Source organism: Cydia strobilella, chromosome Z (assembly GCF_947568885.1).
Source record: "Cydia strobilella chromosome Z, ilCydStro3.1, whole genome shotgun sequence".
Taxonomy (NCBI): Eukaryota; Metazoa; Arthropoda; class Insecta; order Lepidoptera; family Tortricidae; genus Cydia; species Cydia strobilella.
Window position 1 is genome coordinate 40988583 of NC_086068.1, and position 13467 is coordinate 41002049.

The window sequence follows — 13467 nt, forward strand, 5'->3', positions numbered from 1 at the left end:
GATTTTCATTGTGTTTTTGTATATTACTTTGAGTTAATAAGGGGAACGAAAATTGTATTATTTTTGCGCTACGACGCATGGTTTAGGAGATACAGCCCTATGAAAAAAAATTTTTTTTTTTTTTTGTGGGTTTTTTTTTCGAATATAAATCAAGGGTATTCCAAGCTGAATGTGTAGGAATAATAGAAACTTGCAATGCCATAACAAGACGACAAGTGAAACACGAAAGCATACTAATACTGTCAAAGAGGAAATCAGTACTACAAGTGCTATGCAGCGACAAACTTACATCAGAGCTCATACTTGAGTGTCATCGGAGCCTCACTGAAGTGAGCAAAGAAGGCAATAAAGTAACAGTACAATGGATAAAGGGGCATAGTGGATCAAGAGGAAACGATGCAGCGGATAAACTGGCCAGAAAAGGTTCGCATACGGACCCGAGCCATTTATGCCCCTACCAGTATTTTACATACACAACCAGCTACAACAACATCATATAAAACTGCACAACAATTACTGGAATGAAATGAAAACATGCAGGCAAACCAAAGATATCCTACCGGAACTAAACCAAAAGCTCACCAAAATACTACTGAAAACACCGAAAAGCCAACTACGTAAAATAGTAGGACTAATAACAGGACATAACGCACTAAACTAAACAAACACCTACATAATATGGGTAAAACGGACAGCCCCATGTGCAGAGCGTGTATGGAAGAAGAAGAAACAACAAAACATATTCTTCTGGACTGTTATGTAGACAGATAGTAGTACACAGGAGCAAATACCTAGGGAATCCGTGCACACTGAAGGAAGCAGTTAGCAACCTGAAGACCTTGCTAGGTTTCATGGACGAGCTGGGGTGGTTAGGTTAGAATAGGCCTACCTCGTATTCACGCAAAATAGGCACATTGGATGTCGACTTGCGGAAAATGCCCAGTAAAACTAACTAACTAACTAAGGGTCACCTAGAGGGGAACGAAAATTTTATTATATTTGCGCTACGACGCATGGTTTAGGAGATACAGCCCTATAAAGATTTTTTTTTTTTTTTTCGTTTTTTTTTTTGGGTTTTTTTAAATATAATTAAGGGTCACCTGGACGGGAACGAAAATTTTATTATTTTTGCCCTACGAAGCATGGTTTAAGAAATACAGCACTGTAAAGATTTTTTCTGTTTTTTTTTGTTTTTTTTGGGTTTTCTTTTTCAAATATAAATTAAGGGTCACCTAGAGGGCAACGAAAATTTTATTATTTTTGCGCTACGACGCAGGGTTTAGGAGATACAGCCCTTTAATAGTATTTTATACAATCGTGATATAATAGAGAGCTTTTCAGTCGAGTACCGTGTTTAAGCAACGAAGCTTGCTGAGTTGCTTAAGTTAAGGTACGAGATTGAAACGCTTTATTATATTACTATTGTATACAATACTTTTTCTACGAGACAAAAAAATAATACTTTCAACTTGTAGAATCATATACTTAAACAAACCAAAAGTATACAGCTAAGATACGCGAGCTGCCGCAGCCCGCGATACCTTCATACTCGTACGCGCCCCGGCCGCGGCCGCCGCGGGCCCGACGCCCCCGGCGGGTTGGTCAACGACACCTCCTCGTAACTCATGAGGCCCTGGTACCTGCTCCGCGTTAACTTCAATTTTAAGACAGTTGTTTTACTCGATTGTGGCCACCGTAGCCTATGGAGACTAACAAGCAACGCTAAGCGGTTATCGTAGGATATGGATGTTGCTATATGAAGGGTGTCACATGCGCGTTTATGTCTTATGAAGCAATTGTTGGCCAACCAATCACAAAGCAGATGCGACGCAGCAGCGTGTTTAAGTAGGCTAATTTGCATTGAAACGAGTCTCCTTAAACAAGAAATAATTTACTGAAATGTATGAAGTTCTATTTTCAAAAATTTTATAATTGACTAAACCGTATCGATAAAATTCTTATGCTTGAGTCGGAAGTGCCATAGACTATACAACGTTGAAAAGAGTAAGGTTGTAGTGTTGCATATGAAGTCGTAATACACAGATTATACTCGACGAGTAGAAATAGTACATTACTACAGAGGCCGGGAAGTAAGGGGTTGCCGGCCGAATGCATATATACGGCCGAACGTAGTGAGGCCGGATAGTTATGAGGCCGACAACCCCTTTTCACGCCGATGTATGTATAGTGCTTTTCTCAAACATGCAATGAAATAAATAAAGAAATCTCCACGAAATCAAAGTTTTAATTCTAAAGAAACTAAAAGTAAACTAGGCACAAAATATAACTACCACCTGTACCTATCTTTATCACACGTGTCGTATATTTTACACATGTAGTTAATCAATTTATTACACAAATGTTCAAAGGTATATTTTTGTATCTTTGATTTTTCGCCTTGCATCCTTCTGACTGTAGTGTTAGTAGCCACATAACTAAGATTACATCGTTTTTTATGTTGATATTATGCTTCACATACATCGTTGCCTTAAACATGGAGTATAATTAACAGGTATTCATTTAATATTTTCGTCGGAACTCATATTATACAATAAACAACGCACAATAAATCCAAAAAAATAGAATTACAGATACACAATGAAAAATGTTCAACTTTACCTCCAAAACGATTAAAAAAACACCAACGCGTGTTTGAGTAGACATTTTTACCGCTAATATTTAAATGAAATATAGTTTATCAAAGGACTGTCTCATTTCAAACATAGACAGAGATAATCATACAATCTTTGTCTTACACTGGTACTAGCACCCAAAAGAAAAGGATGAGTATAGTTTTTTTGTTCTTTTTTACTGACAAACTGGTTTGACCAACTATATTTTAAATCTGTATTTGTAGGTAAATTTGCAATTCAATATTATTGGAATTTGTTAATAATGTTTTATTTATATATTTTTGTAAATTCGATACAAATAAAACTGCAAAATATATTAATTATCGTTTATTGTTTTTTTTTAAATGGTATTGGCAGAATGTCATTCCGAACCATAAGCAAATATTGGTTATAGTTTTTTTTTGGCTGAATGCCATGATGCTGTGTCACAAATATATGTGAAATGGAAATTAAAAAAGAGCCACTTCCCGGCCTAGGCCTGCAACTTTGTATGAAATTTCATTACAGGCCCCTTGTCTAGGCGCGCCGGAGTCGTGATACTTCCCAGCCTAATATAAAGAACGTAATATCAATATTACATAGCATGTTTGAGAAAAAGATTTTTTTTGTTTTTTTTTAGCATGTTTAACGGCTTATAAATATAGTACCATACATTTTGTTTTTTTATTATTATTATTGTAATGTCGCAAGTATGCTTACAGAGAGGGTGGTCGTTGGCTGAATGTAATATTTCCTTTGTCAGTCTAATCTTATTGAGCAAATTTTAAAAGTTAGAGCAGCGGACAATAATGTACGTTTCATACTAACTCCCTACATTACTTCATGGCCTAGGTCAAGAAGTAATGTAAGGAGCCATAAAACGATTTGGTGCAGCAAAACCAAGCGCGAGCGACAGGCCTCAGTGGGCTCAGAGTGTAACTAGCGTTCGAAAAGGGAGGCTGTGCGCTGCGCTGTCATCTTACACCGGCTTCCGCGATTGGGTACATAACGCGATCTTATTAGTACGAGCAAAGATAGATATAACTCCGTAATAGATGGATAACAGTCTAAGGAAAAAACGTGCCTCGAAAATAAATAAAAAAATGATTCTCGACCAGAGGGCGCTACTAGCTTTGGCCTACTGTCGTATAGATGGCGTTGACGGTTTCGTTTGTTATTTAACAATTTTAACGCATATCAGTGAAAGAACATGGGTCAAAATCATAAAAATAATTAATGCAAATAAAAAAATCATTTATCCATATTTAAATACATTTTATCGTATTTTTATAAATCTTCATTTTTAGCTTTAAAGCGTGTCGATAGATGGCAGTGAATTTACTGTGGTTACAAAATCTACTATGACAGTACCGCTCTATCTTATTATATCCTCTTTGGTACGAGACACCGCAAGCGGCCAATGCAATTTCATTGTTTTTATTTGGAGTCTATGCTTAACTCGTAGTTAACGAACGATGCGCCAAGTACAATTATAGCGGTCTAGCACATTTAATGCCGTACCATACATTTACGGGAGGTTGGAAATGTACTCGCTTATTAATACACGCAACTTAACCTAAGCCGCAACTAAACTTATTGTAATTTTTTTTGATTCTTTTACTTTGTTTTTAAGGGTATTTAAAATTAGAAAGGGTTAACCTAAAGGTAGGGTACGGCTTGTAGGACACTCACCGAACTGACTCGCGTACGAGTGCTCGAACAGCGTGATGAGGAAGGACTGGCGGTACTCGAAGCTGCAGGGGTACTGCTCGAGAAACTGCCGCACGCAGTCCAACAGCAGCAGGAAGGTGGGGGCGGCGCGGGGGGCGGTCGAGTACGGCCCGCAGCGGTGGCGCGCGCCGAAAGGGTGACCCGCCGCCAGCCACTCGCGCTCCACTAGCGCCTGCAAACTATACCACACACTGTATTTCCTGGCTCTTGCTTGGGTTTACAGTTGTGCCGTTCCCGGTAACATTCCCCATTTTGTATGGGGAATGTTACCGAGCGTGAAATTTCCCCATACAAAATGGGGAATGTTACCGGGAACCGGGAACGGCACAACTCTACTTGGGTTACGGAGCAAAGCTACCATTCTGACCACGTCCCGTTCACCCGTTGACCACGAACGCTGTAAAGTGTTCGAAACGTCGGGATGTATTATAAATTCAATATACGCGATATAATCCATAATTTTTTTTAGCATTTTTAAATAAATTTAGGGGTCGTTTCCGCACCTGGAAAATTTGGACCCTCCATACAAGATTTTTTTTTTTTCATTGTGGAAGCATTCAAAGTGTTATAATGACATTGCAATTTTTTTTTATATTTTTTATTTGTGTTTATAGGAACGGAAAGTATAGACACACCTCTAAATATACTTAGAAGACTTAGAACCCCTAAAATATTAATAATATCATTAAAAAAACGTACTCAGAAAGCGAGGGCTTCAGAAAGTGGCGTTCTCAGAAAGTGACGTACTCATAAAGTGACGTACTCAGAATGTGACGAACTCAGAATGTGACGTACAGAAAGTGACGTCCTCAGAACGTGACCTAACTCGAAAGTGACCTCTTAAGCATGTGACATACCCCGCCTAAACCTAGCTATAGTTATTAAGTTACCTCTAGCGTTTTGTTAAAACATAAACGTTTTGTTATCAGTTCCAAGATATGGTTGATCAGAGATAGCGCTACAAGGCACGATTGAATAATACATGATTTGCTTTTATACATCTTAACCGATGAAATATTGTTTATTGCTTTAATTCCGTTACGCAAAAATAAAAAAAACCCGTAATTGCCCATTAAAGACTGCCACATAGAACTACCGCTCAGTACGGAGCGTCGCGCAGTACTATAGAATTACTTCATGAATCTTCAAAACCAATCGAGATGCCATTATAATTTTTTTATAGGACATTAGTACACCATAAGCTACATTACTGTGTAAAAATAAAAAATATAAAAAAATGCAGTTGGAAAAAAAAAGATATTTAATACTAACTTCCGGTTTGTTATATGAAAAAAAGATAAAAAACTTTTTTTATAAATTTTCAATGAAATCAACTAATATTCTCAAATAATCACTATTTAGTTATTATTAAATCCATTAAAAGAATTGCAATAATAATTTTTAAAAAATCCGTTCCTCAAATTTTGTAGTTTTTTTAATGCGTATAAATTTTTAACGAAGCAATATATTAAAAAAGTAATGATGCCAAATTTTTTAGTTCACATATAGGTCCAATTAATCCAACTATGAACAAAATCCAGAACCTGATAATTTTTTTGCTGCCCGCTTGACGTGAAATGCCCCAAATTGCGGTTTACGATTTATGACGTAATAAAAAAAAACTACTTACCAGATCTCGTTCAAACCAATTTTCGGTGGAAGTTTGCATAATATATTTTTTTCAGTTTTATCATTCTCTTATTTTAGAAGTTACAGGGGGGGACACACATTTTACCACTTTGGAAGTGTCTCTCGCGCAAACTATTCAGTTTAGAAAAAAATGATATTAGAAACCTCAATATTATTTTTGAAGATCTATCCATAGATACACCCCACACGTATGGGTTTGATGGAAAAAAATGTTGAGTTTCAGTTCCAAGTATATATGGGGAGCCCAGATGGAGACAATGGAGGGAATACTACTCTAAGCTACTCAATGAAACATATCCTAGCTCAGACACCCCCGAACCGCCGTTACCGATCTTGGGACCAATATCCTGTATAACACCAGAAGAGACGCAAACCGCCATTCGAGTAATGGCTAATAACAAAGCGACAGGTCCAGACAGTATAACTACTGAATTATGGAAGAAACTGGGGGCGGATGGAGTAGTATTCCTGACAAACCTCTTCAACAAAATTCTGACTGATGGAATGCCGGACGAATGGAGGAACAGTCTTTTGGTTCCGTTTTATAAAAATAAAGGGGATGTTAGACTTTGCGAGAACTACAGGACGATAAAACTAATCCCACATACCCTGAAGATATGGGAACGTATCATATGTAACCGATTACTCCAATTCGCAGAAGTCACAGAAAACCAGTGCGGCTTTGTCGGAAATTTTAATGGAACAGTATAGGGACAACAAGGCTGACCTACATATGTATTCATCGATCTGGAAAAGGCCTTCGACCGAGTTCCGCGGGAGTTGATTTGGCAAGCCATGCAAGCGCACAACATACCAGAGCATTACGTGAATGTTGTGAGAGACATGTACTTAAACGTCAAAACTAAAGTGCGCTGCGCAGCTGGAACGAGCGAAGAATTTGAAGTACAGGTCGGCGTTCATCAAGGCTCAGTATTGAGTCCCTTCTTGTTTAACCTGGTTATGAACCATTTAACAGCCAGCTTGCAGCAAGCACCGCCGTGGAACCTACTATACGCAGACGACATCGTTCTGATCAGCGAAAACGCAAACAACCTAGAAGTAACTCTAGAAAAATGGAGGACAGCACTGGAATCAGCTGGGCTACGCATCAGTAGACCAAAGACTGAATACCTTCACTGTAACTTTAGCGGCGTTAGTAGCCTTGACACCATTAAACTACAGCACACCCCACTAAAAAAGGTAGACAGCTTCAAATACCTTGGCTCAGTTATTAGTAGCGATGGATCTATAGATGCTGACATAACCCACCGAATAAACACAGGATGGATGAAGTGGAAGGAGCTGTCGGGAGTGCTGTGTGACAATAGAATGCGCGTGCACATCTAGGGTAAAGTGTACAAGGCTGCAGTGCTACCAGCTATGTTATATGGGGCGGAATGTTGGCCTTTAAAGAAACAACAGGAAAATACGCTGCACACTGCGTAAATGAGAATGTTGCGCTGGGCAGGTGGTGTGACGTTACTGGATCGCGTACGAAACGTACACATACGAGGCAGCTTCAGAGTAAAACCTATCCCTGACAAACTGGAAGAAACCCGACTCAGATGGTATGGTCACGTCATGCGGCGACCACCTGACCACATGACACAGAAAGTGCTGCACATTTACCCACCGCCGTCGGCGAGGCGAGGAAGACCCCGACAAACATGGATGGCCACTATAAATAGGCACTTAAAGAAGGCAAAAATACCAGCCCAGACGACCCGGGACAGACAGTCCTGGCGAAGAATTACTAGGAAAGCCCACCCCAAATGATGGGATTAAGGCTAGGAAAAGAAGAAGAAGATATATGGGGAGCCCCCAAAATTTATTGTTTTTTTTTTGTGTGAAAATCTTAATGCGGTTCACAGAATACATCTACTTACCAAGTTTCAACAGTATAGTTCTTATAGTTTCAGAGAAAAGTGGCTGTGACATACGGACGGACAGACGGACAGACAGACAGACAGACAGACATGACGAATCTATAAGGGTTCCGTTTTTTGCCATTTGGCTACGGAACCCTAAAAACGGAACCCTTATAGGATCACTTGTGCGTCTGTCTGTCTGTCTATCCGTCTGTCACAGCCTATTTTCTCCGAAACTACTGGACCAATCTAGTTGAAATTTGGTATACATATGTAAGTTTGTGACCCAAAGACGAACATGTAACGTAAACAAATTAATTTTAAACATCCTCATTTACACACAGACAGACGCACGAGTGATCGTATAAGGGTTCCGTAGCCAAATGGCAAAACTTTTGGGGGGTAAATGAGAAAATTAAAAAATAGTTTTTCAAATTATATCGTGTTACGCATTAAATGAAAGAGCTCATTGTGAGAATCTCAAATATTTTATTTTTATAAACAGTTTAGAAGTTATTCAAGAAAATAGGCAATAAATTACCATTCCCCCCCTTTATCTCCGAAACTACTGGGTATAAAATCTTGAAAAAAATACAGAAAATAGATCTTTACCTATAGATAACAGGAAAACCTGTTAAAAATGTGCAGTCAAGCGTGAGTCGGACTTAATTATTTAGTTTTTGATCCAACCCCTACGGATATTTTAAAGACATTTCACGCACGTTTCACATTAAAAATACATTGTTTAAATTGTGTAATGTACGGACCCTTTGGTCGGCGAGTCCGACTCGCACTTGGCCGGTTTTTTAAACTAAAGTTTTAGGGTCTGAAATTTTGCATATTTGTTACTAATAGAAAGCCACATAATCAAAAAAAAATTACAAGCCAAAACTCGCTGGGGGCAGATTCACTTAGCTTATTCTGGTATGGCCTAAGCTTTAACGAGAACCGGTTTAGAAACGTGAGCTGGCCGGATAGCAGATTATTGGCCAAACTGGAACGGAGACGCTTCACGCTCGGTGTTTTTCTGTAATGACTAGACTACTCGTAGATTAGTCCCTGGTATAATACGTACCCGCGTAAAGTCCTGCAGTCGGGATTAAGTATAATCTGCACTAGTGAGCAGACGAGCAGCGTGGCGTCCTCGCCGCGCGTGCCGTGCACCAGCACCGGCTCTGCCTTCTGTAAACGCCATAACACTACTACACTACAAAGGGAATATAGGTATAGAACGTGCCGTGCCGCCTAACAGGCGAGCAAGCTGGCCATTTGGTATGATAAGGCATTCCTACTACAACTTCAAATTCATGAAAATCATTAACCTTTGTTTATATTTACCTGCTTCTTCGACTATTTTAACCCCATTTTAACAGCTGTCTTGATTAGAAACTTTGCATGTTTAATACAGATCACAAATAATCATTTGGTACCATGCCATCAAGATGACCACATCGAAAACATTACATGTAAAAGATGCAAGTCTCGCAACGGAGTAATTCTACTACAAAAAAGTTTTGAGATGTAATGCAAAACGAAGTCGGTTATTTTAGTCAGTGCCAGGGGGTGTTAAAATCATAACAATATTAGATACCTTTATTTTTTAATCATTATAAGTATTAAAAAAATAAAGGTATCTGATATTGTTACAATTTTAACACCGGCACTGACTAAAATAACCAACATGGTTTCACATTACATCTCAATACTTTTTTGTAGTAGAAGTACTGCGTTGCGAGACTTGCACCTTTTTACATGTAATGTTTTTGATGGGATCTCATCTCTTTTTGTAGGACTACCTAAAGCTTCTTCTTCTTTTCGGGTACTTATACCCATAACATACTCATACTATGTATACACGTATCATAATTATACACATCTTCATTCATACTCACACCGTAAATCGTAGTGTACCCTTACTTTACCTTCTAATTGTAGGAACTGTAACTTTGTTATCGCATATATTTCCATAGGATAACAAACTTACTTATGCAGTTATTACATATTTAAAACGTTACTGATATTGCTCTATTTTTAGGTTTTTATTGGCTTAATAAGTTAAAAACTAATTTCGTTTCTAATTTGGAGCCTGTGGGCCTGCTAGAAGTACCTTAGAATTATGATGATCGGTGAGTGTCAGTGACAAACTAAGGAACTTTGACGTGCAATAATTTTTAAACTACATGTTCAAATTAAATATTATTGGGAATAATATTTAAATAATGTTATGCTCTATACGTCACTGAAAATTCAGGGTTCTAGCTTTAGGGCCTACACACAATTAGACGTTACGACGACGTGCCGTGGCACGTTGCGGCGTCGTGTAACGTTGCGACGTCGTGACGTGCAAATCTGCGGCGTGTAACGTAAAAATCACGTCACGGCGTCGTGCCGTGGCATGTTGCCGCAACGTGCGACGTCACGACGTCGTGTCGCAGGCTGTCGATACGTTGCCGTCGAAATTTGAAAAATATGCCGCAGTTGATCAAGAGCAATGGACCGCACCAGTCTTGTCTTCATCCTGCTGCTATTAAGAAGTCGCCTAAAGAAGAGGCAGAAACACAGAAAATACTAGGTCCATCCATTTCTTTCTATCATTAATGATGGAAATCACTTTAAGATAAAGTATAGTGCGGCGCAGGATTATAACGTTAGTTTTAACGTCACGACATCGTGACGTCGCACGTTGCGGCAACGTGCGACGTCACGACGTCGTGTCGCAGGCTGTCGATACGTTGTCGTCGAAATTTGAAAAATATGCCGCAGTTGATCAAGAGCAATGGACCGCACCAGTCTTGTCTTCATCCTGCTGCTATTAAGAAGTCGCCTAAAGAAGAGGCAGAAACACAGAAAATACTAGGTCCATCCATTTCTTTCTATCATGAATGATGGAAATCACTTTAAGAGAAAGTATTGTGCGGCGCAGGATTATAACGTTAGTTTTAACGTCACGACATCGTGACGTCGCACGTTGCGGCAACGTGCCACGGCACGACGCCGTGACGTGATTTTTTACGTTACACGCCGTAGATTTGCACGTCACGACGTCGCAACGTTACACGACGCCGCAACGTGCCACGGCACGTCGTCGTAACGTCTAATTGTTTGTAGGCCCTAAGCCATCACAAAATTACAGAACGTTGAAAATGGCCTGAATGGCTTCGGGAAAAGGTTATATATATATTATATCCCACCAAAAACATTTTCATGTAAAATGTTGCCAAGAAGAAACCATAAGGCTCGCACTGTCAAAAAGTTATCAGATCTCTTGTAGCTTCTAACTCTACAAGCCCTAACTTCACAAACTACACCTTAGTCAAAATATGTGGCTTGGCAGTTTCGCTACCGTCACATGGACGTAAGGTGAAAAATTGATTCACTATTCATTATTTTTATGGTATGATTCGTTTTAACAAGTCCGATTCTTAGGGGGCGTAAAGTACAGTTAGCAATAAACAAGTGTTTATAAAATGAAATGGTTGGCAGGAGCTTATTATACTATTACGAGTATTGTCCGCAAGTAGAGTAGGGCACAATACTCGTAGCAAGTAAATGCAACCTGGTGTATGTGCTGCGCGACGATGCAGGCAGTGTGCAGCGCGTTGCGGACGCTCTCCGGCCAGCCGCACGACTCCAGCCGCGATATCCACTTGTCGCTCGATATCTCGCGGTCGTTACACGCTGCCAAACGAACAAAACAACTCTCAAGTAAACAACATCCGTCAGAAAACAGTATTAAATACCACTTCATCAACAGGGATGGTGACACATGTTGAATTTTATAACAAATTCTAGTTAATTATACAGAGAATTAGCTATATCAAAATAAATCGAAAGAACTTGACATCGATATATTCAATTTTAAAGTTCCTAATGTGAGGCATAGTTTGGTTAAGCGGTGTTTTATGTGAGCGACATTTCTATTAATGTATTGTTACTCGTACATGTAATTTTTTTGTTTCGTTTTCACTACGCGAAGAAATACATTAAATTTATCAACTTAGTGTATTAGCGCCTTGTCACTATATATGTATTCTGTAACTTTTTTTTATACCACGTCGGTGGCAATCAAGCATACGGCCCGCCTGATGGTAAGCAGTTACCGTAGCCTATGGACGCCTGCAACACCGGAGATATTACACGCGCGTTGCCGAACCTAACACTCCTCTCCCTCGTTGAGCTCTGGCAACCTTACTTACCGGCAGGAACACAACACTATGAGTAGGGTCTAGTGTTATTTGGCTGCGGTTTTCTGTAAGGTGGAGGTACCTCCCCAGTTGGGCTCTGCTTTAGATCTGGAATGACATCCGCTGTCCTGTGCCCTATCACACAAAGTGAGATGTCATTCACAGTGCCCATACCTCTCTTTTGGACGTAGTTTAAGGACATATCCGGGTCCGGACGCAGTTTAAGGACATACCCGGGTCCATTTTCATTTGAATCTGAGTAATTTTACTTTTGTTTATTTTCATCTTGAACTCTGAGACCTCTGTTGTTATTAGAATAACTTTAACTATAACTAGAAGCCCCTAGAGGGGCTAATGAACTAAGTGTTCAAAACTTAGGATTATTGTAAGGCTTCTATTGCCATTAATTTTCAATTAGGTATGCTTTTTTTTTCTTCTCCTTTTTGTACGCATGTGTGTGCGTAAGTTCTAGCATTAGTTTAAAATTGAATACTTTGTAACTACCTGTAAGTTCCTGTAATTGGCTTCCTGTTTTAATCTTGTTGTTTATTGTAAGTGTATAGCTGTTGGTTCTCCTTAACATAAATAAATCGGATACAAAAAAATACATATGAAAAAATGCAAGACCTCCAAGTTTCAAACTGCCGTATTGTGCGTTGTATACGACATAACATATACTAATCTATGGTATACGATTGTCAAACTTTGACTGTTGTTTCTGAATTTTTTATTGCTGGAATAGACATTTGATCCTCAAAACATTAATTTGATCATTAAAAAACTTGTAATTAAACTTGTTGACTTGTCTTTCAAACTGAATGAATACCTAACTCGTTGGGCTTGTAATACCTACCTTCAATAAGTTTGGCGTAACTATCCAGGAGCTGTTGCTGGTTGTCGACGTCATCCACAGACCGGTTGTAGATCTTCCACTGGGAGTAGTTGGCGTTGCTCTCCGTGCCGCCGCCTGTACATACATACATTATCATTAGGTATAAACACATATCAAAGAAATTATCATTACCTATAAACTCGAATCAACTCTCACCTTATCTTAAATGCCGGCAACGCACTTACAACCCCTTTGGTGTGGCGGGTGTCCATGGTCGACGATAATTGCTTTGCATCAGACGATTCGTCTGCTCATTTGCCTTCTTACGAGTATATCATTAAAAACAATGTCGACAGTTGTTTACCACGACTTGACAACCTTTACTTAACGCACAGAATATATTATAGTACTATAAGAGTTTTGAATGATTCACGGTTAGTTTCACTAGACTTATATTGACCGGGATAGAGACCGTGATTACCTTTTGTATTGTTTTTGAGCTCCCAATATTTCGACGTAGTTACATGCAGTTACGGGCAAAGTTGAAGGCACCAGACCTCAGGGCCCTCCTCCTACTAGATGGTGTGCTC

The 13467-nt window shown here is 39.2% G+C and overlaps 1 protein-coding gene across 1 annotated transcript in view; it reads right to left on the bottom strand.

Annotated features, from left to right (window-relative positions):
* LOC134754856 (myotubularin-related protein 9) overlaps positions 1-13467 on the bottom strand; it is a 45033-nt gene that overhangs the window by 21903 nt on the left and 9663 nt on the right. The window contains exons 5-8 of the mRNA XM_063691300.1: positions 12899-13012; positions 11418-11539; positions 8937-9043; positions 4305-4522 (exon numbers count right to left, since the gene is read on the bottom strand). Of these exons, the coding sequence (XP_063547370.1) occupies positions 4305-4522; positions 8937-9043; positions 11418-11539; positions 12899-13012 (561 nt within the window). The remainder of the gene's footprint in view (positions 1-4304; positions 4523-8936; positions 9044-11417; positions 11540-12898; positions 13013-13467) is intronic.